This window comes from Oreochromis niloticus, linkage group LG22 (assembly GCF_001858045.2).
Source record: "Oreochromis niloticus isolate F11D_XX linkage group LG22, O_niloticus_UMD_NMBU, whole genome shotgun sequence".
Classification (NCBI taxonomy): domain Eukaryota; kingdom Metazoa; phylum Chordata; class Actinopteri; order Cichliformes; family Cichlidae; genus Oreochromis; species Oreochromis niloticus.
Window position 1 is genome coordinate 24,567,840 of NC_031985.2, and position 27,179 is coordinate 24,595,018.

Sequence of the window (27,179 nt, forward strand, 5' to 3'; positions counted from 1 at the left end):
AAAATATAACATAACTGTTTCACATTTATGCTGTGAGATATTTTTGGAAACTGTTTCGCTTTTTCATGATTTTAACATGAAACTGAATTTTTTTTCTTAAGTTTTAAAACCCTGTTTACAGAAAGAGACAGTAGAAACTGGGAAATGAAACAAATGAATAAATATTAACTCTTGTGACTTCGGCTTTTGACAATTATAAAAACAATGAAAAACAAAGTCCGACATTTTACACAGTGTCCCAGTTCTTTGGAAGTGTGGTTTTTGTAGCTTGTTCTGGTTTGTGTTTTTCAGCACACAATATAAATGCAATTTTTTGTTGTTATCAAACTCTGCTTTGGTCAAAAAAGTGAATAAACTGTATATGAAATGAAACAGCGTAGTGGGGATCGGTTAACGCAGTTTCATGACCTCACTTTAGGAGCCCCTGATCTATGTAGCTCCTCAGGAAAGGGTCCGCCTCTGCTGTGGATTCTGGTACCAGTGTGCTCTCCCCTCACGACGCCTGTCCCAGCAGTTGGACCCTTCATCACCCCTTCCCAGTTGGGTCCAATCTTGTAACTTCACACCAGCCTCTCAAGTGGGCAAAGTCATACCACATTAAAGAGACCGTTTGACTTCAAGCCTCTGCTGAACCCCCCCAAACCACAAGACTCCCTGTAACAACCCCTGCCGCTACTGTCATATCCCATTGCACTCAGTCATATTTTTATTAATATCTCGCTGCCTAGCGTTCGTTCTTGAGTCTCTGGCACTTCCAGAAAGGTTGGGTAAGAGAAGTGGGGGAGGCAAAGAGGAGAGAAGGAGGGAGGGCAAGGGTAGAGGGAGTAGGAATGAGAGGAATATGTGACAGCATTATTCATTGTCTTTGAGTGAGTTTGAACCCATGTGCAGTTATACTGGTGAACAAACTTGCACTATGCTCAGAAGGCTTAGCAGACAGTGTTCCAGTATTTGATATCGACCGACCAACAGTGTCTCTGTGGAGAGTTTAAAAGTTTTTCTGTGATTAGATGTCAGTAGATGGAGTTTCATCTACCAGAAAGTAAGTGTTGAATTTTATGGAAAATTTGTTTATCATGTACCACTTTAAAGGTATCGATCAGATCTTAATCCTTTCAGCCGTTCTCATAAATACCTTAAAAAAAACCTCAGATGTCAACATCAATAAACATTACGCCAGTATTGGCCAAGTGAATATAGGAGCCTAGCAAACAAACAAGATATGGAAAATAAAGGAAAACCAGCTCTAGCAGGCAAAGAAAGGCCTGTTTGTGTTCCCAGAGCCGCCTCCTCATGCTTTCGCTCAATTCTTTGCCTGATGAAATGGAGACTCTGGCTTGGTATTCCTCTCTCCCTGCCAGAAACCACAGAGTGACAAAATCTGTGGGGTGTCATAAACGAGTGAAGCCAGGGGGAGAAAGGGAGGAGAAAGGTGGTTGCGAAGCCGGGATGCAACCAAAGACAGTCGGATCCATCTGGTCCTGATAAGGCAGAGTGGAAAACAGATGAGTGTGGTGAGGCAGATGGTGGGGTTGGGGGGGGGAGTGGGATGAGGCTAGAGAGTGGATCTGTTTGGGAGGATATACTGCCTAGCGTGCCATATCAGGCCCCCTCCCCGTTTTTCCTCAACCTAGCGCTCTCACTTCATTCCTGCCGGCTCGAGTGGACTTGAGCAACAGTTTGTTGCCTGAGGAAAGAACAAAAGAGAGGAGGAGGCAACAAAAGAAAGACTGTTTGCCCCTCTGTAGCTTTCTTTCTTCTTATGTCATTCCTTTACACATCTCTAATCCCTTGCTGGGTGCCATCTTTCATCACGGTGTACCCTGTGTGTATTATCCTACACAGAACACTTCCTATTGATACAATAAAGGCTGCCAGAAACACTTAGCCTTGGGAGCCTGTGTGTGATATGGTAGATGATACATGTGTGCAGAACCTGCCTGAAGAAAGAAATGAAACCCGCTGTTCTTACTGCCACAGTATCTCCCTGTAAAACTTCCCCACTTTATCTCAAGCATAATATAATGTACCCAAGTGACTCTTGCTGCTGTCTTTTCTTCCGGGAGTCATAACTCCCTAAATCCTGTCCATCTGGATTAGCAGGAGATGACGCAGAAGGTGTCTGACCTGCTCTGCATGTGAGATGAGAACCATCCAAAGAGCCACTCTGCATTTGGAAATGAAATGTCGGGCTTTGAAGCAACAGCAGTGATATGGAGATGCAGTCCCACTGCTTCCATAAAAAACATAGAAGACATGAACTGCATTTATATTAGGCTGATTTAAAGAAAAATATCTCCCTCCATCTATCTCTCGATCTATCTAGATAGCTAGATAAATAGAGCTAAAAGGCCCAGCCACCCAGTGCATGTAGGCAAGGTGACCTGCTGAAGTTCAAACCAAGCGTTGGATGGGGAAAAACTGCAATTTATGTGACTCTTGTGGTTGTTGATGGCAGATGGGCTGGTCTGAGTGTTTCAGAACTTCCTGATCTGCTGGGGCTCTCACAACCATCTCTAGAGTTTATAGAGAATGATGCGAAAAACTAAATATCCAGTGAGAGGCAGTTCTGTGGATGTCTTGATGATGCTAGAGCTCAGAGGGGAATGGTCAGACTGCCTCATGGGAAGGCAACAGTAATTCAAATAACCGCCTGCTACAACCAGGGTATACAGAAGACCATCTCTAACAGCTTCAACTCTTCTGCGAAGGCTTTTCACAAGGTTTAGGAGTGTTTATGGGAATTTTTGACTGTTATAGAAGCGCATTTGTGGGGTGAGATACTGATGTTGGACGAGAAGGCCTGGCTCACAGCCTCCGCTCTTATGTGTTCTATCAGGTTGAGGTCGGCACTCTGTGCAGGCCAGTCAAGTTCTTCCACACAAAACTCACTCATTCATGTCTTTATGTACCTTCAGGGACATTCCCACACCGTACTCACAAAGTTGGGAGCATGAAGTTGTCCAAAATGTTTGGATTATCTGAAGCATTAAGAGTTCCTTTCACTGGAACTAAGGGGCTGACCCCAAATCTTGAGAAATAACCCAACACCATAATCTCCTCTTCACCAAACTTCAGACAGTGCAGTCAGAAAAGTACTGTTCTCTGGCAACGTCCAAACCCTGACCCGTCCATTGGATTGCCAGACAAAGAAGCGTGACTCATTGGTCCAGCAAGCACATCTTCCCTACTCTAGAGTCCCGTGGTGGTGTGCTTTACATCACTGCATCCAACGCTTTACATTGTGCTTGGTTTGGATGCAGCTGCTCGGCCATGGAAACCTGTTCTATGAAACTCTCTGTACACTGTTCTTGAGCTAATCTGAAGGCTGCATGAAGTTTGGAGGTCTGCAGAAGGATGGTGACTTCTGACCATTATGTGGCTCAGCATCCGCTGAACACGCTCTTTGATTTTATGTGGCCTACCATGTGGCCAGCATTCACAGTCATTTCCACTTTGTTGTAATACCACTAACAGTTGACTGTTGAATATTTAGTAATGAGGAAATTTCACAACTCGACTTGCACAGGTTGCATCCTATCACGGTACCACGCTGGAATTCACTGAGCTCATTCATTCACAAATGTAGAAGCAGTCAGCATGCCTAGGTGCTTGACTTTATACACCTGTGGCCAAAGAAGTGATTGGAACACCTGAATTCAATAATTTAGATTGCGTGAGTGAATATTTATGATAATAAAATGTAGCTAGACACATTTAGTTTCATTGTTTGTCTTTGGTTTCCTGTGGCAAATGACTTCCATCACTCACTCATGTTGCTTGGTCGAGCAGTTCAGAAGCTGCAACCTACAGACTTCCCGTTCGGCACAGCCACATTTTGAACAGACACAATCACTCACACAAGTTCTGTGACTGTATCCGCATAGCTGTCCTCTTTTCAAAACAGTAACTTGACGACTGCATGCATGTGACACCATTTGGTGACATCTGCAAATTGTAGCTACAAAGCATCACACGAGTTACACTCTCCCAGAACGGGCTCTAAGTTTCCCAAAACTTGAGACCTTTTAATGCAGTACTAGATTGATACATCCGCTTTTATGCAGTCATGTTTAGACACTGAAATATTTTCCTTTAACATATGCAAAACACATGTTTTGAGTCTCGATGGCAAAGATTCAAAAAATGAATAAAAAGTAGACAGAATTACAGAAAGATTACAGAAATCCAGCCAAAACATAACCATGCTTCCCATAATTCAAATATATAAAGTCAGACATTAATTTCCTCCGACTTTGAAATCGAGATTCCATCAACGAGGTCACATTTAGCTTAAATCATAAACTTGCTTATACTGTAGCACGCAGCAAATTGATCTTATTTCAACGCCTAATTACATGCAGTACATTTAAAACGGATACAAGTTTCAAACTTGTGCTGATGTGACATTTGATTAGCAGAATTTAGGGAGAATGACTTTAATCTTAAGCCCAAGTTGCTGCTGGCAGGCGCCTCATAGTGCGTTATTGGGACAAAGGGGGGCTAATTTTCAGTAGCTCTTTCACTAAGCCTGACAGCACATGAGGGGAATGATGGCATAACCTGTGGTTTCTCAAAGAGGGGATTCAGAGTTTAGTCGGGAATTTTCCTCTTAAGATGGGAACACTGATAGGGCTTACGATTGAAAGTAACATATGGATCAAATAGAGGAGTTCCTTGATTTGATTTAGTTTCTCTTTGTCATTACTCATGTGGGGTAGAGATGTTTATTTAGGGTGCTGACGGCAGAGAGCACTGATGTTTTATGTTTGTGTCTGTATATTCTTGTGGAATTACATGTTAATTTTTTAATTTTTGTTGGCGGTAATAGTAAAAGCAGCTTTGGCCTTTAGTAGAAAGATGTGAATTTAATGAGATTTGCTTATATTTTAATCCACCTTGACGAAGATACTGAAACCTCAGATGAGCAATGCTTTTATGAGGCAGGTTAGCTGTTCCCCCTGCTTGCACTCAAACTGTCAAACCCTTCTTCATAGAAGAAGAAATCAGATCCAAGAGTTCTTACATTGTTTGGAGTTTTGAGACAGATGGTTGTGGGGGTGGAACCATGTGCATGTTAAGCGGATGTGTGTGGGTTTGTGTGCGGAGATGACAAAGGGTGCTGGACTATGGTTTATTAGCCCACTGATGGAGTCTGATGGAGGGGGAACAGACCTCAAACAGCAGCCTGTGAGACAACCACAGAGGGTAAAGGTCACCAAGAAACTCTGGGTCATTAGAGTGATCACAGCCAAGAAACAAACCTCCGTGTGCTTGAGAATAGCTGCTTTTTCAGCACAAAAACATCATTCCAGACTTTTTTTTCTCTTTTTTGATGATTTGTTAACACAAACACATGATTGTATATTGCTTAATCCAGCGTGTAACATGTCATACAGTGCACCAGTGATCTTTTATTAATCAGGCAGCTTCAGATGTTCCTGGACGAGCTGTCAAGTCTTGCTTACTAATTCATGCTAATAAGCCTCTAGCCTCGATCCTTTTTTTTGTCGGACTATGTAAATAAACTTTTCAGATCGAGCCTTCATGCCAGCTGACAAGCACCTTTAGTTTTTACCACCAGAGTTTAGTTTATTTTGAGTCTAGACATCTGAAGTGACTCCCGAGCCGTGCCGCTGGAAGCCGTGACTCCTCAGAAGTAACAGAAAAGAGAAATAAAAGAGTGTGAAGTGTTTTCTTTCCCTTTGGTTTGTTTTCCAGTCTCCTTTCAAAATGAACTGGGGTTTGGAGTTGGCTGCTTCGCACATGGTGTGGTGGAAGGGATGGTGAGAGAGGGAGAGGGAGAAGTAAAAAAAGAACTGAAAAATAAGCACATTTTACTATTGCAGACGTAGTGGGATCTTTCTACACTATAAACAAAACTCATTCGATTAGTGTTTTTCACTATGATACCTTTACTACTGTATATTTACTTGGCACATGGAGTCTATGACATGCCTCTCATCATTTTTCTAGTAACAGAAATTTTAATATGTAAAAAAAATCAAACATGTAGAGACTTAAGAGTTATAATGAGAGTCCAAGGTACAAACCAGGTACAACCATCATGGTTAATGCACCTTTGTCTAGGTTCAAGTCAGCAATATAAAGATAAGGAACAGTTAGTGTACTTTGTTGCTTTTTTACCACTTAGAGATGTTATTTTTGCTGCTACAACCTGGCAGATGTTCACGATAGTCATAAATAGGTATAAATAAAGCCAAAACTCCTGCAGCCTAACTGACGTTATGAGTCCTTTCTATTGTTTAGCATTTACCTTTATCCCATAATTACTACTTGTGGCCACGGTGGCTGCTGTTTAGCTAAACTTAACATAGTTTCACTTGAAGCAGTTGTCACCTTTTTAAGGCATTATAACAGTCTCTGTTGTACAAACTTGGTTTAAAATTTTGGCCTTATATTGTTCTCAGTTGAACAATACCCAACAAATTCCTTTGTGGTTTATTTTTTTATGGATTATTGATATTATTAATGTGATCATTATAAATTAAACTGTGTTGTAGATGTATCCTAGGTCTTGCCTTGTTAAGGCAGTGATGAGTTTTGGAGGATTCTGATAGAGTTTTGTCTCCACGCAGTCTATGAGCTGCTGTTTCAACAGCAAAACATCTGACATACAGTTTTCAAGAACACTAAAACTGTCACCAGCGCTCCTTTCTACAATCTACGATTGCGTGAGGCAACGATCCATTTGCGAAATGCACCCTCCATGTTGTTCTAGCTTTACTGTTTTTAGTTGTGATTTGTGTTTGTGAGCTTTGCTCTGTTGGCTCTGTCGTGCCTGTGAATTATTTCCCTCTCAACAGGACTATGCTTTTTTTTTTATTGGTTCTGATGAATCTGTCAGTGCATCACACCAGTTAACCTCCTGTAGCGCTATGCTGCAGGATGCTGAAATAATTTTCTCATAACTCAGAAGCGCAGATGCTTCAGTGGCTCTGGGTCAGGGGGAGCTAGCTGTTGCACGCAGAAGCCCTTATGGGATGAGCACCGAAGAGGAACCAAAACTCAATAAACACAGCGTCGAGGTGGGGGGGGGGGGTGTAGTTCAAGGGTGCGCTTGTCATGACGGAGGCTACGGTGAGCGCTCCAGTGGCTGCTGGGGTTTTGATGCTGTAATGTGAAACGGCTGGGGAGGGAAGGAGGACTACAATTCCCTCTTTGTCTGGTCTCCACCCCAGCGTCACCCCATTCTCGTCTCCTCAGCGGACCTTCACCATGGCCACACTCGTCATCTCCGTCTCCGTCTGTGTCCCCGCGTATGCCACCCATCACGATGTCTTGATCGCTCGCGCTCACTCGCACCCAGTCAAGTGTTACCGTTTCTACCATCTGCATTCAGTTCATAATAATGTCAGTTACATAAAATAACACCAGCATCGAATCAGAGTAGTGGGTCCTAATTCTCCTCTCTCGTTTTCTCTCCTTAGTCTCCGGTGGTGTCTGTGGGCTTTGCCAGGTTTCATCCCAACCTGGTGGTGGGGGGGACGTACTCAGGACAGATAGTCCTGTGGGATAATCGCAGTCATCGCCGGACCCCTGTCCAGAGGACCCCTCTGTCTGCTGCTGCACACACTGTAAGGATGATTTAAACTATCAGTATGATACATTTATCATACAGTATGTAAAGGTTTATCTCTGCTTTATAATTAAAATTGTGATATTAACAACAATAACTTCTGCAGATTACACAGTAAGGAAAGTAATAAATAGTTTTCCTGCGATGACACATCATTATTAAAACCTGGAGGGCAGAATAAGGCTTTTCTTCAGTACCTAACACTTATTTTTTAGCAGGATTGTTTACCCAAAATTCAGAATAGCTGCTTAAATCATAGAGTAGTTACATTGCACCAATCCATCCTTCACTACAGCCATTCATGGTATAATCAAACTAGGGAAAACTCTTGCTCAAGGCTGTGCCACGACCAAAATTAGTGCCACCGTGTGCAGTGGATTTATGATTTTTTTGTGTAGCGGCCTTCAGATGGGGTCAAGTTGGCAATTACATGCAATCTGTGATAAATCAACAAGCATCGCAAATCTGCTGCCGTGTGCATTCATAATCTTTTCCCTGAGTATGATGATCCTGACACAGACAGCCAAGAGTGGCTGATAGATAAGCTAGGTCATTTTAGCTAATTAGCACTCACTATTGCTTTGTAAACTGTGATCTTCTTGTTCTTCACCTCCTAAATGAAAGACCTGAGATCCAAATTACATATAGCTGTCTGTTAAAAGTGTACTATTGTACACTCTTATCCTGGCGGCAGCGCAACAAAGAGCATTCACAACAAGAAATTGCTCAAATGGATCTCCAGCAGGGATGTAATTGTTCTCTAGTGATTAAAATATTGCAGTGGATTCTGTATGTGGATCAAAAGGGCCCAGTTTCCATTAATCTTCTTTTGAGAGGTCATTTAAATGTTCTTTGATTGAAAATTCATTTTAGTGGAGGGTTGTTGGAACTGTGTTTTGCTCTTCAGAGCTCTGTGTGAGTCACGTGACTGAAAACTAAATTGTTAATTTGGTTAAAAGTGTTGAAATAAGCTTAGGCCAACATGGGGGAAAAAAGCAGATAAACACTTTTTTTTTAATTCAAAAATTCAGACATGTAAATATGAGAAAAAGATTTTGATTGCACCAATTACACTGAATGATTTTTACATGATAATCTGTATTATAGGGTCCGTCTGCACTTAGACATAAACTTGATAAAAGCAGTCGTACTGAAGACATAACTGAAAGAGCAGCTCAGTTCAGCTACAGCAAATTACTGTTGAATATAATCTAACGATATCTTAAGAACCCAGCTTGTTTATAATCACAGCTACAGTAGACACACACATTGTTACATGCCATCCATACTGTAGCTTTAAAGGGGCTGTGGGCTCTAATAATGAGGCCGCCACTCTGCCGTTAGTGAGTACAGCATGCTAGCATGGTGCTGATTGCTGAATGGATTCTTTGTGCGACCCGGCACACAAATCAATTACTGCTCAGTAATGATATAATGGCTTCACACACTCGTGGATTTGAACAGCAGCACATGTCTGAAACGTAGGGTGATTTAAAAGGACGAATGCACACTGGCATGCAAGCTGTCTGCATCTCTTGGCCCCAAAAAGCATCTAATGACATCATGTGCTAAAGGGGAAAAAACATGTGATCATTACAGGACAATGTTTATTCGTTTCATAAGTAGTGGAATATCAAAATTAATGACATAGTGATGCTGCTGACAGCCTGCTACAATTAGGAATGTTTCAGCTATTTATTGTACAAGAGAAATTGTTATGCTTCAGTTCAAAGAGGCTAATAATTAAGAACTATAATGTGATCACAATTTACAGCAAAATTACAAGTATTATCCTAAAGGATGTTGTTGTAATTATACTACAGTTGATAACAGCTTTTTTTGTATTGTGCACGGGTAAATCTTCACCCTAATCCGTTTGTTTGTCTCTGTGTACGATCGTGTGTGTGTTTGTCCAGCACCCAGTGTACTGCGTGAATGTGGTCGGCACACAGAACGCCAACAACCTGATCACCGTGTCCACAGATGGCAGGATGTGCTCCTGGAGTCTGGACATGCTCTCCCAGCCTCAGGTACACACATCAGTGAAGCCGTCCACACAACCTGCCAGCAGCATTTAAAAAAAGAAACCATGACTTTTTTTTTTTCACTCACTAATGCTGTTTTTTTGTTGTAAAAAGGCAGGTTTATGCTATATCCACTCTAATATAATGTGTGTAGGAGACCATGGAACTGGTGTACAATAAATCCAAACCCGTGGCAGTGACATGCATGGCCTTCCCCACGGGAGACGTTAACAACTATGTGGTCGGGAGCGAGGAGGGCACTGTGTACACTGCATCCAGACATGGCAGGTTGGTTAATGAAACATGTATTTTAAAACACAGATATGCATTAAAGTTCACCAAAAGTCTGCTGAATATGAAACAGTGCTCATGTAATTTACAATTATAGGATATTAGAATTATAATATTACCAAAGTTTAAGAGGATGATTGTCCCTAAATTAGATTACATTTAAGTAACTTAAAACTTAAAGTGTCTGATTACAAATGAAGTTCTCCCTCTTTTGGAGGGAATTTTGGGCTAACGATCTCAGTTCCAGATGTTACCTTCTGCGTTTTCCCTCTCCAGCAAGGCAGGTATCTGTGAGATGTTCGAGGGCCACCAGGGGCCCGTCACGGGCATCAGCTGTCACAGCGCGGTGGGCACCGTCGACTTTTCCCACCTCTTTATCACGTCCTCGTTCGACTGGACCGTCAAACTCTGGAGCACCAAGGTACGATGTGGGAGGTGCATGTGAGTGTGTGTGTGTGTGTGTGTGTGAGGGAGAGGAAGAGAGAGAGGGGATGTGGAGAAAGAAAGGTTGTGCGGGGGGTTGATTGTGACCTCCGAGAGGTTTTTAAGCAGATCCTGAGAGGGAGAGAGAATGAACTAGTGAAGAGGGAAGGTTGAGTAGAGAAGGTCTCGTACAACTTGTGTGTCTCTCTACATATATGTTTGAATAAGCTGTTATTGTGCATATATGTGTTCTCTGTGTGTGTGCATTTGTAGGGAAAGTATTCACTGCTAACTACAGACTGTATATAAAGATGGTTTTAGCCTCCAGATCTAATAATATAGAATCGCAGTAAATCTGGAGTCTATGAGCTCACTTCATTTATGAGTTTATGGACTAATTTGTACTTTCAGCTCTTATGTTAATATAACATAGTGTGTTGATTTGGTAAATTATGCTCCCGATGTAGAGTCAAAATGTGTGATAAAGTGGGATATGTTTCAGGAAGACCTACTTCGTGATACTGTACAATCGTGTATTATCACTGTGCCTCAGACAGAGCCACCACTCGCTGTTCAAGTCCAGCTTCAAAACATCAAATTGGGGATGATCAAAGTGTTCAGGTCAAACAAGAAGCAGCCTCTGGAGGTGAAACATGATGCCAACACAGAAGTGGGAAAAAATTGCAGTTCCTTTAGGTGCCACTCGAGGCGTGCTCCAAAAGGAACTCCATTCCCATAGATTTCACGTTTAAGATATAGAGACTTGACCTGGGTAATGGAGTTTGAGTAACTGAGTACATCTCCATTGATATGACCACTGCCTACCACGTTGAATCTTGGAACCGGACCTTTTCACTGTGTCTATGCACTGTTGGTGAGTTTTGGAGCCTTTTTATTGGATTATCTGATGGATGATGGATTTTGTTGAGTAAAATGATCCTCTTTAATTAGGCTAATACAAAGCAATAATTAGCTTATAGACAATTTGCTGCTCTGAACCATTCAGGTGTTAATACAGTGTTACAATCTTCAACTGGTGTATATCTCACCCCAAGCCCACCCAAGAGCTACATCTCTACAGTTGAGACCAAAGTGGAGATGTTTGATGTTTGGTCATAAAACCAAACATAACATATCAGCACAAACATCTCGTACCAGCGATGAAAGAAGGTGGTGGATGTGTGTCTGTGCATTGCACCGGTAGGGTTTATGGATGTAACCACTTGTTAGCTAACGTTAGCTGCTAACATTACCTCTGGCTTTGAAAAAACAGCATGGCAGCAGCCAAAACGCTAACATTGAAGCTTTAAAATACAGAGTCCAGAACCAGTGGGTGACATCTCTGTGACTGCATCCATCTTATTTATACAGTCTGTGTTAATCATCAGTAACCATCATCATTATTATTATTACCTGGTTTCAGTCTGTCAAGCAATTTCCTCTTAGGCTGTGCTCTGTTTCTAGTAAGAGCCAGTTAACCTGCTCTTTCTTTGGAGACAGCAGGTGAACCACTAGTATTACAGATGTCAGATGTCTACACTGCTTCAGAGAAACGTGTGCCTCCAATGGCAAAAGTCACAAGAGCAGAAATGGCTCCACACATGATTCTTAGCTTAGTGCAATTAATAAGACCTATTATAAGTGTAAGTATAGTTAGTTAATCTTCCAGTACTCCATTATTTAAATGAAACTACAAATAACTGCATTTACAAAGAGACTGTCGGCTGTTTTTCAAGTTTCCGTAGAAATATTTTGCTGAGAGACAGCGTAGGATCTGTTTTTTTATTTAAGGCTTGTTGCACCTCATCTGACAAGTGTGTGTGTGTGTGTGTGTGTATATTGTATGTGTGTGTTTTTCTGGTTTGTCCTGGGTGTACATGTGTGAAAGTCCCTTGTTTGTATGTGTGGGTGTCCCTCCTACTCAACTATCACTGCAAAACACAAATGCACTGATGGGATAGTGCTGGCTGCTGTCTGCAGGCACACTTAGTGAACCTAAGTCAGACGCACTCTAAAGGTGGGCGCTCCTCCTCTCGCTGGTTTTGAGTGACCTCATCCTCTCAGTGCTGTTGTTCTCCTTTCAAACCAGTGTTATGAATTCCATTTGGCAGCATTTCAGGAGCGGTAAAAAGCAAACAGCCACTATTTCTGTCAGAGGAAGGCTGGTGAATAAAGAAAAAACTAAAAAAAAATCTTGGCTAATACAGTGAAAGGACACTTCTGTGGTGGTGAAACAGAAGTTTTGGCTTAGGTGTATATGATATATTGCACAGAAAGGTTTAGGAAATGGATGAATCAGTGAGTCCTAACCAGGGATAATCATGTAGTAGCCGCAGGGTACATGGAACGATTAGCTCAACTAATATGAAAAATGTTAAGTAGAATTTAAATATGATTATGATCTGAGTGGCTTGATTAGAAACAGTAAAGCTATAGAAATGCACAATGTATACATTTGAGGGTAATAATTAAAACTGATAATGGTCAAAAAATGAAAATAAGGTTACATTAGCTAGCTAAAGTTATCGCTAGTAGTAGAAGTACTGGAACTAATGTCATTCACTAACAATAAAGCCAGAAACATGATGGATAATAGCTTAATTAGCTAGCTAGAATTATGATTATGAATGATTGTTGGAAATTGTTATCTTAGGCAATGTTTCTGGCTACTAGCTTATGGCTAGTGACTAAAATTGCTAGCTGATTGTATAAATAGTAGAGATAGCTAGCAAATTGCTACAGTTGCCTGTAATTTGCGTGGAAGACACCAACTTCTCTACAAACACTCGCAATCCAAAGCTGTTTGCAACCAATTTCACCTCTCACTAACCAGTCAGGGAATATACGTTTTTCCTTAATGACCAGTGGTTGCCCGGGCATCACAGACTGGTTGTTTATGAGACCTTAGTTGATAAATGGGATGCTGAATGTAATCACAAAAAGCAGCAAGGTGAGAGTAGTCAAGATCAGCATTAAAATGAAAGGTTTTGAACGTGTGTGTGTTGTGTTCCTGATGAAGGCTATCTGAGGCCTAAACGATCCAAGAGATTAAAAGAAGATTGATATTAGGAATATGAATTAAAGCTGAGGTGCAAATAACAAAAGAAAATACGACAATCAGTTTTTACTACTAATCAGTTAATGGTTAATAGTAAAAATTGATGCTAATTTTGAATTACAGAGGTTATTATGATACATACATGCATAGGGTGACATACTGTACAGCCCAAAATCCAAGGTTTACCTCCTTGGTATAATAAAAATACATAATTCATATTGCATATCAGCTTTGTGCAGGATCCAGTTACAGTTTTCATTCTTGGCTGTGACAGCCAATAAAGCACTCTGATGAGTTTTAGGCCATGTTAGCATGCAGCCAGTCCATAAGTCTTTTGCAGCGGGTCCCGTGACACATATTAAAACATTTCTGCGGATTTTCATCAGAAGAGTGTGTTATTTTTCAGGATTTGGGAATTCCCTTTCCTTTGAGGGTCACCACAGGAATGTGTGTCTGTCTCTTATCCCACATAACCCATATTTGTGTTTGGGCAGGAGGAATACCTGAGCGTGCGCGCGTGTGTGTGTGTAAATATAGACACACCACACATGCCTCATGGTACACCTTAAGCAAGCTGCCTTTGCTTGCCTAAAATCCCCTTGAGGTTTGCCTTCAGCCCTCCAATCATAAGCATCACAAACTGTTTTGAACACACGCGCATACACGTTTGCAGCGAATTCCCTCTGCATTCACGTGCGTTTGCCCTCACGGTTCAAAAAGGCCGTCCTACAGACGTCTGCTTATGTTTTTACACTCAGCAGTGCAAATATTGTGGTTAGTGAAACCATTTTGAGTCGGCCAGAGTGTGAAGATGTCGCGACGGCTGGGAATGGGTTTATGATTGTGCATAACTTGAACCATCTTGCACGCTTGACCCCAAAACCAGCATCTATGAAATGATTGGATGGAGCACAATTATTCCACTGTTGCTGTTCTTAAGAATGTAATCAAAGGCCTGCGTCTCTGTCAGGTCAGATGATTGTTAGCGAGTGTTTATAATATTTTAGGTGAACATCTGTAGATACACTCACTCCTCACTTCATTAGTTACAGTGTGTTACCACCAGCTTTGACCCCCTTTACCTTCAAAACGGTCTTAATTCTTTGTGGCATTGATTCAAAACACTGCTGGAAACGCCCTGAGAGATTTTGGTCTATACTGACATGACAGCACCACATATTTACAACAGATTTGTGTCTGCACATCCATGATATGAATCTCCCATGTCACCACATCCCAAAGGTCTTTTGAGTGCAGTGTTAAGTTCAAGCTTGGCGACACGGAGCATTATCCTGCTGGAAGCAGCCATAAGAAGCTAGTACTCTGTGGTTATAAAGGGACAGACATGGTTAGCAATGATACTCAGGTAGGATGCAGCATTTTAAAGATGCACAGTTGGTATTAAGGGGCCCAAATTGTGTCTGAACCTTTGACACAAGGCAGGATGGATCCATGTTTTAATTCTTGCACCGATTTTTTTTAACCCTACAATCCAAATTTCAAAGCAGGAATCAAGACTCATCAGAGCAGGCAACAGTTTCCTGTTCTTAGCTGACAGGAGAGGCACCTGATGTGCTCTTCTGCTGCCGTAGCCCATCTGCTACAGAGTACCGCAGCGGTTCCATGTGCTCAGAGATGCCCTTGTCCCTACCTTGGTTGTAGCGATCGTTCCTTCCTATCAGCTCGAAGCAGTCTGACCATTCTCCACTGACCACTGCCATCAACAAGCCATTTTTGCCCACAGAACTGCTGCTCACTGAATACTTTCTCTTTTTCAGACCATCCTCTGCAAACCCAGTTGAGAAAGTTGTGTGGGAAAATCTCAGATCATCATTTTCTGAAATACCCAGACCAGTCCACACTCAAAGTAACTTAACTCACCTTTCTCCCCCATTTTGATGCTCACTTTGAATTTCAGCGGGCCATCTTGACCAAGTCAAGGTCAAGTGTATGTCAGGAGAAAAGAAAACGTTCTGGTTGGGGTCTTGCAGCACAGCGCATGAAGGAAGACTTTCTCATTTAAGGACAGTATCTCCATTCCCTTGGTGCGCATGTTTATTAAAACTATCAAACTAGTGCGATTTTTGAGATGCAAATGCAGCGAGGATAGAAGCGGTGAAATTATATGACTGGCTGCTGCTGAGATGAGTGTTTTGGATCCCTATGGATGGCTGCGTGATGAGATGTTTTCTGAGAGACCGGCTTCCTCCTTGACATTTTGATTTCCGAGACAGTTAATGCAATTTGGTATTTTATTATTAATGCCAAGGTGGTGCCTGCATTTTTGGCAACAATATCCAAATGATTTCATGCTTAACTTGCATTACACTCTCATTTTTTCGCTGCATTATGTCATTGCATCGCTGTGATGTTAAATATCAGTGCCCAGTTTTTCAGTGTTGGTTTTCAGGCTTGTTAAAGCTCTGCAGCTTTTCAGCACAGGAAAGATAATGACATCCAGTTACTTCATGTGTGGCGCCACAAGGATTAAGCTTCATTTAAAGATTAGTTTAAAGACTTATTCACCTAAATTACCTTCCTTAAAATTGGTAGATATAGACAAAATAGTAGTTTACATTTTGAGTACCCAGTATAATACCCAGAGGGCTTTATTGATCTTATTTTGTCTTCCAGGTTTATTCATTACTTTGAGTAATGGCCAAATGACCCATAGGACAAATTTCAGCAAGTTACCTTGAATGGGAAACAGAGGTGTTTTGCTTCAAGACTGATTATCTCGATAAAATCACATGTGCAGTGTAACCGGCTGTCATAAAACCCCGAAAATGAGAACAAGTAAGCAAGCGAGAGAGAGCGAGAGTGAACATAAACAGGTACGACTTCGATCGAACGCTGGAACTGCGAGATGGAGAAAAATGACCTCTGCTGTCATGCTGCCGGCTGGAAAACAGGTTCAATCGAGCCTTGAAATTGGCTTGGCTCAGTTTGTTTGTGTTTGTGTGCGAGTGTGTGCGAGTGTGCGCTCTCAGATCTGCCGTAGAGTGAGGGAGTAAAGGTGATGGAGAGAAAGGAGCAGGAATGAGAGAGAAAGGGAGAGACTGCATTCTTTCATTTGCTGTTCTAGCCAGCCTGTCTCCTCTCTTCCACTCCTCCCACTCTACCTGCAAGGAATGCAGTTTGTATGCTTCCTGAATCTTAACAGTCAGCTTGGGAAAAGGTTTTTCTTTAAAAACACACACACATATGAAGCTGTACTGAGGGACACATGGGGTTTGTATTACATATCTGAGTTTTTGATCAGCAAACTGACTGAATTTAAGCATATCTTCTGCAACACTGACAAGATTGTGACCTTTTTATATCATAGAAAGGTGTGGGAACCTGTCTGGTGTGGGAATTTGTTCTGTGCCCGAGTATATTTGACCCCCAAAGTCCAGTTTGTTTGACTAGTGTGGTGTCTGTGTATGATGCTCGGACTCAGCTAATTGTGCTGAGCTCAGGCCCGCTTGATGAAGTGGACTTTGGGCATATACTGTCACATCATAATGAAGTGTGTGTTAGAAAAACCGATGGAGGAGTTGAGATGCTTCTTTACGTTAAGGATGAAGGAAAGACAGTAAAGAGGAAATTACTGGGAGTTAAAGAGCGTACTGGCAGCACGGGCATGGAGAGGGGGAGGCATTTGTGCTCAGGCATGGCCTGAGACAACTGCCTCTAGTGTGAGTAAACTGCAGCACAAGCAGCAGCCTTCACCAACTGGTCTTGCTCCCAGAGGTTAGTGTAGTACAAGGTCAAAGTTCAATCAGCTCTCATCGTAGGCAGCTGTGCATTGTCCTGCATAGTGCAGTGCATGCACCACAAAACAAAACATGCACAGTAAGGGAGGACGCCGGTGCGAGAGCTGTATTCATTTTCTTGACTGCATTTGTTCTCTGACCTCTGACTTTGTCACGAGGACTTTATGCAGACGCCACGTCACAAACACATAATTGTTTATGTCAGTATAATGGGATGAGTTTGTCCACCAGACGAGGAATGACAGATTTGTTTCGGAAGTGTAAAACGATGCCACTGAGCACATAAATAACATATAGATCTCTCTGTTAGATTTAGTTTCAGTGTTAAATAGTCGGTTTAAACCATTATCTGTCAGGTTCTCCTTGCACACATGCAAGGACACACACACACACACCTTCCTGTGCACCATTGTCCATCCCTCCTTCTCCTCCTATTTTTCTGTCTCTGTTTCTCTCTCACAGCTGTTGTGTTGAGGTTACAGTACACCTTGTGGAGAGGCCTTCTCTTTCATCTCTCCCAGCGGTTTTATGGCGCTGTGTGAATGTGCTAGGCTTTTTAATTAGGCTCTGCACCCAGACAGGCCCCAAGGCTGAGGCAGCGCCACTCTGTCTGAAGCTCACTCACTCCCTCTCTCCATTCCTTTTCCCTCTCTCTCTGGTATGTCATCCGCTGTAATCCGTCGCTCTCTCCGTTTTCTCTGCTTCTTCTTCTTCTTTTTTTTTTTCACACCATGTCACTCATACACACTCGCACTGATATCCTCTTTTTTCCTCCTCTCTTTCAGCACAACAAGCCTCTGTACTCGTTTGAAGACAACGCCGATTATGTGTATGATGTCATGTGGTCGCCTGTGCACCCTGCCATGTTTGCTGCCGTGGATGGCATGGGCCGCCTGGACCTGTGGAACCTCAACAATGACACTGAGGTGTGTGCATACTCTGTATGTGTGTGCGTGTGTGTGTGAATGTAGCTAATACAGGCCGTGATGGGTGTGGTTTGTGTGTCATCTCTTTGTGTGTTGATGTGCGTGTGTTTGGTGTCCTCAGGGCCTGTTGCTGGACCTCAGCCCGAACCACACAACCAAACATCCAAGACTTTTCCCTCCCATCAACCCCTCCACCACCAGTCCTTCCACATCCCTCCCAACACACACACAATTCCAGATTCCCCCGTGGGCGTTTCCCACAGACCTTGCTTTAAATCAGACTTTGACATCTCCTTATCCCAGCTCCCACCCAGCCATCCCGCTAACATTTCTACAACCTCTCTCCAATGTTCAGGGAACCTCAGGACCCCACAAACCCCGTCCCATCATCCTCCCACACAGTGTCCCTTCGAAGGGGAACACAGATGTGCCGGAGACCACGAGCAAAGCCCCAACCCTCAGTCCACAGTTCCATGAAAATAATAATAATAAAAAAAAGAAACTTCAGACCAGGGGTTGAGTTTCGCAAGGCTGTGGGGCAAGCAGTTATTTTAAGATGAGTGCATTTAAGGCCACTGGAGGACACATCATAGTATTAAACAGTTTGCATGCAGTGTTATACAGTGAGCAAAATAAAAACACAACTTATTTTTCTTTTAAAGGTCGCATACGCTTACAAAAAGTGGAATCAGGGGTTTTTTTTGTTTTGTGTTAACACACATGTACAAAGAGAAACAGTGTAAAAGTAGGGACGCATTGACTGAAATTCTGGGCCAATATTGCCATTGATGTTTACAGAGCTTATGGTTGGCATATATTCTGGTACAGGTAAATTGCAGATTGAAGTCACCTGAGGTCTGTTTTCTTACCCCTCCCAATTAAGTGCATAATCCTCACTCCGATATCTGATATAGGACAAACATGTATTAGTCAGCCAACAAACATCAGAAACATTCAATTTGGACTGTATGCGTTTAATGGCTGGCGTTTTTCCACCATGTTTCGGATTCACCTTGGAGTCTTCCCCTATCTGTGGAATTCCATTCAGTCAGTCCATTGTTTACCTCAGCTGTCAGTGCCGGGTGAGAAGCCTCCATCTTTATTTACTCGGGAAGATGCTGTAAAACTTTTTTGAAAGGAATCCGATATGGGTCAGTGAAGCTCACTTCTGAATGATGACAATGATTCTGAGATGAGCTGTTGAGGATATGCCAAAGTGTTGGTAGCGCTGCTGTTTTTGCTGCTGTTAGCTTGATTCTAATGCTTGAGGGAAAGTAATCAAACTGTTTATTAGAGGAAAAGTGTGATTTTTAGGACACTTGAGCCTAACATTAGCTGCGATAATGTTAGCTTATAACCAGCTATTGTTGTTGTCAGCTGTCCGGAGACGGGAGGGTCGCATGTGTAATCTGCTGACAATAAGTAACTGGGATAATGTCAGGAATAAATCAGCCTATTTATGCACATCTAGCGTGTAAGAGCCCCGAGTACAGTTCAGGAGATGAGGCTTGAGATGTTGGTAGCGTTGTCTCTTTCCTTTCCCTCCTTCTCTGATAATAAACCATACGTATGATCCTTCAAATCTTTACTCTGAAGATGCAGGCACAAATTCAAATGTCCTTCCACGGACATGAATGGCCACGACTACTTCTTCTCCACAGCTTCCACATATGGAGTCAATGTATGTGGCCAGTCTCTAGCCACATATTTATAACACTGTTAGTCAAAAGGGAGACGTCCTTCCCAGCTACTGTATTCAAATATGATGGGGGAACATGGCGGTTTCCACAATCCGCAAACCCACTCCTTTGTATTTTTAATGGATTAATTATAAGTTTCTGAGCATTAGTTTGTTGGAAGATGTAATTACAAACTATTCTATGTATATTTCAGAGTACAGTGTCCCTTTTTCCTTATTATGTAACATCGCAAATTTACCCACTGTACCTTTAATCTAAGCTATCTGTCATGGCTGCAGCCTCATATTTAATGGACAGATGAGCATCAAACTGTCGAGCTAAGAAGCAGAATCCACATATCTTAAAATCATACTTTGTTACAACTCTGGGAGCAGAGTGGGCACCAAACCTTTGATCACTCGGGTAAAAGTAGAGATAAAAGGATCCTCCTTTCTCCTTCTCTTTTGGTTTCCATGGAGACAACACCTGCAGATACTCTCCATCCTCTCTCATAATGTTCTTTCGCTCTCAGCGTCTCATTTTCTTCAGTCTACGTACATAAATAAAATTGGATTTGGTGTCACATCTCTTCATCTGCTAAGCCCGTCACTCTCAGCCACTGGATCCATCGGTAGCTGAGAGTCCTCCCTCTCTCTGCAGCGCAGATGACAAGTTTCCCAGGGTTCCCTCAACAGCAGCCTTTTCACAGACAGAGGAAGAGTTCATTATCGGCGGCCTAACTCGACTAACAATGTGCTTTATGAGAAACATTTGCTCAGACACACACACACAGGCGGATGTATCGAACACATGCGCACACACTGCCTCGCGCGCAGTCTAATAGCAACAGGCTTCCATTGTTACCGTCATATTAAAAACACACAGTCATAACGACATTAACAGAGCTTGCGCGGTGCGCCTGGTTCTCATTTCCAGTGCGCACACGTACGCGCACACATGCACAACCAATTTAGATCGCTCAGTTCGGATCCACCCGTGCAGCATGCGGTTAGCGCTGCTTTTAAATACGCAGAAGCTCGGTGTGTGAGGCGACATGATGCCAAGGCCTCTGTCTCCACCGGTGACATATGTCAGACTCGCCTGCCGCATGTCAGGAGCAGTTCATGTAGACTGCGCACGTGGCTTCAGGGGGTTCTGAAGGTGCAGCGTGAGCACTGCTGTTCACCCACAACAGCAAAGTGAGTTATTACACTGTAAATATCCTGTTGTGTCTACAAGTTGTAATTTGACAGCTTTGTTTTTCTTACCGTCTCGTATAGCTGGATAAAGTGGCCCTTTATAAATAGTAAATTTGCTAAATTAGACCATAATGGTATAATGCTTCCATTTACCAATAAACTATAAAGGGAATAGTTTAAACAGCGATTATGGTCGTAAAAAATGAGGACCGAGAGGCATGATTTATGCCTAAATGTTTACTTCACTGTATTTTCCTTTAAAATCAAAGGAATATGAGAGGAATTTAAGACTAAATTACAAAGTCACTCATTGACTTTTTTTCTTTTTTGAGGAATAAAATTCCCAAACACAAACAGCAGCTGTAACAGAAGCTGTTTGCTAAGTGCTCTGTTTAACACTCACGTTTCCATATTGCTGTTTATTTGTTTCCTGTTGGTTCGACCTGTTCCTTACCACAAAAGCACGATCCGATATCCCCGTGCTGGTGTCGATCCTGGATCATCAAAACGAATGTTGGTCCAAAGTTCAACATTGCAACTGACCAATCACATTGTGATGTCAGAGTTCACCAGCACACCAAACCCTCACCCTAACCGCAATCATATCCTAACCTGACCTTAACCACCTCCTTTTAAAAAAAATTTTCCTGAGTGAACATCGGGAGGTTTTGGTCGCTTGCAGTGTTGAACCTGGAGCAACATTAATTTTGATGATCAGGAACATAACCAAGACCAACTCGGGTATAACAGACACACCTACGCGTTACACACCACATTTTACACTCAGTTATCCGTGAACTGTTTGATTTGTTGTTTAACGGTGTGGATTTGTTTGAACTCGTTGCCTGCCAGGTACCCACTGCCAGCGTGACCATTGAGGGAGCTTCAGCACTCAACAGAGTCCGCTGGTCATCAGGAGGGAAGGAGGTGGCTGTGGGCGACTCAGAGGGCCGAGTTTGGATCTACGATACAGGAGAGGTACTCGAATTAACTGTATAGCTGACATGTGCTAAAACGTTACATAATTAATACATTAATAGAATATCTGTGGCAACCTAAAAAACGTGCAGGATAATGATTACAGAGTAACAATCGTGGCATTTCCAGAAATATTACACTCGGTTGTTTCTCATATGATATTAATATTTTGGCAGTGTGCTCTGGGCTTTTACAAAAAGTCTGCTGAGTTCATTTTTTTAATTCACTTTGAGTGCTGTGGTGCATGGAGCCAGGAGTTCTCGTGGGTTTAGTTTTCAAACAGTCAAGATTTAATTACCGCCTAGGTGCCAAAAGCTTGAGTGAACTGCAATGACCAAAATTTATTTGCACACAGAGCGATTTTTTAGTGCCTGAAATTTAACTTACTGATCTTTTTAAATGGATAATAGTTAAAGCTCATCACAAACACCTCCTTTTCACTTTAATTCTAAACAAAAACCCATCATGTGGTGAAAAAACTTAAGTTAATCATCATTTTACAAATATATACTTGGTTTTGCTGTGATTCATGTGTGTTTGATCCACTGACATTATTGTGTAACAGTGGAAATAAGTTTTTTTTCAGTAAAACCTGCACATACAAATAATTCATGTATTTAGGTCTCGTTCTTCAGTGTATAAAGCCCCCACTAGGTTCATCTGAGTGAAAAGAAACATTCACACTCTCAGGATTTCTCTGCTACCTTCAAACCATTTTTTGGAACTAAAAACTGAATTTAACATCAGATCAGTGTTTAGAACACAAGACGGCATTAAATGTGCCATTAAAACTATATACACTGGAAATACTGAGCTAATGACGTTGACATCAAAAGTCATTTTTTGCCTGTTTTATGGAAAACTAAGTACTTTCCAAATTCCTGTGCACTGTCTGCAAACCTCAGAGTGGAAGATGAGACGATGATTCAGTAAAACATTGATCAGCTGATCAGCTGAACTTAAGAGGTGCTCTGTAGCGCTGCCATGAGTCGCCTTTAGGTAAGTGAGCACAAAGTCTTTAGTCCTTGTACTTTTTATGGGACTCTACTGTAGACAGACAAAGATATGATGTAGCCTGGACTTGACCTCAGTGAACACTTAAGTCATGTGTAGCCACTCATTTCAGCACGGTGTTACCAATGGGTGACATCACAGTAGCCCCGCCCATCTTTTGTTCTATGCGTTTCTACAAATTGAGTCACTGAAGTGGAATTAATGGTTCCACATTTGTGTCAGATTAGTGAATGATTAGCAACCAATTAACACATTTCCTTGAACTGGATGAGAACAATATCAGAGTACAGAGAGAAGGAGGAGGAACACAGTGGACAGTTTTCATTGTTTTACACACTCAATGTGTAAAACACGCCTATTCTGATTACGGTCATTCCCACCGACTGGAATTTCTTGGTTTTTCAAATTTTTTGTATGCAAATGAACAGATCTGCATTTTTTGACAGGGACATTTTCACAAAAGTGTGTTCAGTGTGTTATTTGTCACACAACAAGTTTGCATTTGAAGCTAAGCTTAGCTAAGCTAAACGACCAGCACCACCACAAGAGTAGTCAACCGTACTGGTTACTCTGCGTATTCTGGACACTGCCCCCTTGTGAATGTACACAGCAACAACATTGGATCCCTGTAGGACCAGTGCACAAACACGCCTTTAACCACCCCTCGTTTAGTTTATGTTTTTAAGGAGGCAGAGGCCAGTGTTAGTAAATCTACCCATAATTTTAAAAACAAACAGTTTAGATGGTTAAAATCCTGCTTGGCGATGTGTGGTCCTGCAAGCTCCACCCACAAAGAAAGCAGCGACCCGTAAGCAACCATAAGCAGGGGGTTGGGGGGTTAAATAATTTCCCTAGACCTTTATTTAGATCTTCCTCTCTGCATTGTTAAACCCCCTCAAAAAGGTCCCTGCAGTGGAAATGTTTGATATTTTTGTGCCCCATCTCTTTCATGTGAAATGGCCTCCACGTGACACTACTGTCGCCACAAAGCGGCCAGCCCGTGCCCGTATGTTCTCTCATGTTTAGAGAGCTCTGGTTAGGATCCCATGTGAGTGCAGCCTAGCCACTCGGCTAATTTTAGCATCTTTTTTTTTTTTGTTGTGTGGTGAACTGGAGAGGGGCTGAGCTGGTGGACTCCATGCTGAGTTCATGGTAACCATGAGAGTCATCAATAAGAGCGAGCGGGGCTGAAAGGTTTTATGACTCCAACAAGCTAAGAGAGAGTGTGTGTGTGTGTGTGTGTGTGTGTGTGTGTGTGTGTGTGAGTGAGTGAGTATTGTGGGTATTAAAGTCACTACAAACTCCCCCATACAGCTATAACTGGGAACAGCATGTGAAAAAAAGAGATGCCAGCAGTTTCATCCAGAGAGCTGTGGTCCTGGGACTTAGAGCAGCCCTTTAGAGTTTTCCAGTGCAGTAAAATACCAAATACTGTTATTTCTGTTTTATTTTACTGAGTACAAATTAGAAAAAACTGTGTCATCAGAGATTAGGGGAGTTTTTATTAGGACCTTACTGGTATTGCTCTGTTTTTCCAGATCATGTTCCTCAGCATGAAGCATTTTGAAGCTGCTGCTGTTTAAAAACCTGACATCAGCCAGCGTGTTTCTGTGCCTCTTGTCTTTGCCGTTGTTGCTAACGCTGAAGTCACTCAGGCACCAAGCAGACGACGATCTGCCAGAGCCCCCCGCTGTGGCCAGCCCAGCCCCTTGGGGGGTGGTTCAGAATGGCTGCCTCCCTCTTCCTGGTTCCCGATTAATTACAGCCTGGGCAGGCAAAGCGGTTGCAGACATCTTGGGTGGCGACTTCAGTCCCACTCACTCTGACTCCTGCTGTGCACAACTCTAGCAAGACACTTTATGAGGAATAACACGCAGTTTGACATCTCATACTGGCCTCATGTTCTCTTATCAAACACCAAAATGAACCTGTGACGCTCACAGTTCTGTTCTGAATGCTTATACAAACACAGGCTTCAGACTGCTCTGAATACTCTGTTTGCAATTAGTATTTTTACCTTTTTGGTCAGTATGATGCTGATGTGGTGATGTCACGGCTTTGGCTGTGAGTACAAAAGCGTTGCTCACAAGAGGCTGTCGATCAGAAAACGAGAGGACGTAAAATGATTTGTTTCAGGCAGGATGAACTGAGGCGTCTACAAGGGCCAGTCTAAGATATGTAAGGATTATTTTGAACTGTGAATAAGATGAAGATACTCAAGTGGTGTCAAAGACAACAAACAGGGAGCTGGAAACAGCATCATAGGCCGTGCTTCCAGTGCAACAGATGACAGTATCTGATTGACCAATTTGATGTCTCAGCAGCAATTAAATGAACTGTCAATGAAATTATGGAACTCATTCATGGCCCCAAATATTGAATCCATGTGATTTCATTGATGACTTTGCTTTTAGAGCTCGGCTACACTAGAGTAAAAATAGGACGTGAACTTCTTTGCTACTAGGAAGAATTAGTGATTGCATTGATTTTCTGGGAACTACTTTGGATCATAAAGCAGTTGCACAGGTTGGTGTTAGGGACCCTATCTGCAAATAACCACACAGGTCATCTCAGACTGACTGGTTTGTAATAATAATAATGTCTTATTTTAGATTGCACCACGTTGAGATCAGCCTGCACTGATAAGTGCAACTCCTCTCTTTGCAGTAGGGGACTCGACTCAACTGGTTGCCAGCTGGTTGTATTGTGGTTCTATTCCTCTATAAAAGCAAGGGTGCTGAGCTCTTGTGTCACGTTGCAGTTAAATTAAGCCCTGCAGCTACTACGTCAATGTTTGTGGAGGAATTGGTTTCAGATCTATGTGGTTGTGGGTGGAGGCTGAATGTGAGAAGTTAATGTGAACTGCTGTGTATGTGCAGAGCAATAGCTTTGTAATTTTTTTGCAGACGGCACCTGACAGCAAGTGGTCGCCGAGCTGGTTAAAGGTCGATCTGTGGTCATCTCTGGCTCCATCACAGCCGATGAGCAGATGTCACCTGTCCAGTGTTAAAACAACTGAAGAGAATATGAAAGCTTCTCAGACACCGAAACACCGAACATCTGTTTACCATACTTACAGACACGCGGTTAAACTCCGGAAAATGATCACGGGGGAACAACTGCTTTATCTCATGTTGCTTGTTCATGCTAAAAGTAATCTGCCAGGAATTTATGCACTTTTATGACATCGTTTTTCCTTGTGGAAAAATCTGGAACTGGGAGAAGCGTGGATTCTCTGTGGGAGTCCTCTATGTTGGCACGGCTGCTGTTCCAGCATCAGTACCAGGAGCTGATGTCAGCACAGACAGATTTATTGCTCATTTCCTTCCGTTATTAAATCATGCTGTGGTGCCTGTATAGTGATGTACGTGATGTCCCTCACACCGTGTACCTGTGTGGTTTTTACAGCTTTCGGTGGCCCACACGGACGACTGGGCACGTTTTGCCCGTACGCTGATGGAGATTCGTGCTAACCGTGCTGACGGCGAGGAGGAGGGGCCTATGGAGCTGGCTTCATAGAAAAGAAAGACTCCAAAACCAAAGTGGGCGGATCCAGAGACCTGGTGTGCTTCTGCTGGTGTCACTGTAGCATGTGCTTCTCACTCACTTTCGGTTTTGTTTCTCCACGTTTATGTTGCTCTCTTGTTTTTTTTATTGTACTTTTGCATTTCTAAAATCAAATTGTACCGATTTGTTGTTATTTATTCGTCCAACGACTTCAGGTGATGCGTCGCTTGCAATTCGTGAGCCTCCGGTATATAAAGAGCAGCAGTCTGTTAGCCTTATGGAGGTGTGTGTACTGTAACAATGCTTCGCACTACTGTAAAAAAAAATAATGGAGCAGGTTTCATAGACTAGTCATGTTTCGTTTACATGTTCACTTTATGTTGTGCTTCTTTTTGTCTGTATTAAGCCTGCATGCAACGCATTCCCAAAATATTCCAGATGCAGAAATGTGGGGTTAACATGGAGCGAGGTTATCACACATGGAGCTGCTTTATGTCAGTGTTCGAGTCGGTGCGTCAGAAGCTGAATCGAGTGGTCCTCTGTACTCAGTGAGAGCTTCAACTGTATATTATTTAATGAACTGTGACGATTAATAAGAGGTATATTGTAATTCAGAGTGATTGCTGTTCAGCCTGCTCATGTTGACTATTAAAGCAGAGCCCGGGAGCCGCTGTGTTGCTTTCATTTCCACCTCCAACCAGGAAGTAGTACTGCAAATAAAA

General features: G+C 42.4%; 1 protein-coding gene across 19 annotated transcripts in view; it reads left to right on the forward strand.

Moving 5' to 3' along the window:
• dync1i1a (dynein cytoplasmic 1 intermediate chain 1a) overlaps positions 1-27,123 on the forward strand; it is a 60,807-nt gene extending 33,684 nt beyond the window's left edge. For 8 of the 19 annotated variants that reach the window (XM_013265344.3, XM_025902193.1, XM_025902194.1 and 5 more), the window contains 6 exons: positions 7,452-7,598; positions 9,517-9,630; positions 9,779-9,912; positions 10,192-10,336; positions 17,940-18,080; positions 18,202-21,769. In XM_013265344.3, coding sequence (XP_013120798.1) covers positions 7,452-7,598; positions 9,517-9,630; positions 9,779-9,912; positions 10,192-10,336; positions 17,940-18,080; positions 18,202-18,600 — 1,080 coding nt within the window. In that variant the 3' untranslated portion in view covers positions 18,601-21,769. Of the gene's footprint in view, positions 1-7,451; positions 7,599-9,516; positions 9,631-9,778; positions 9,913-10,191; positions 10,337-17,939; positions 18,081-18,201; positions 21,771-21,810; positions 21,937-26,358 lie in introns of those variants that run through there. The other 11 variants (XM_013265354.3, XM_013265355.3, XM_025902200.1 and 8 more) reach the window with 7 other exon arrangements.
• The last annotated feature ends 56 nt before the right edge of the window (positions 27,124-27,179 follow it).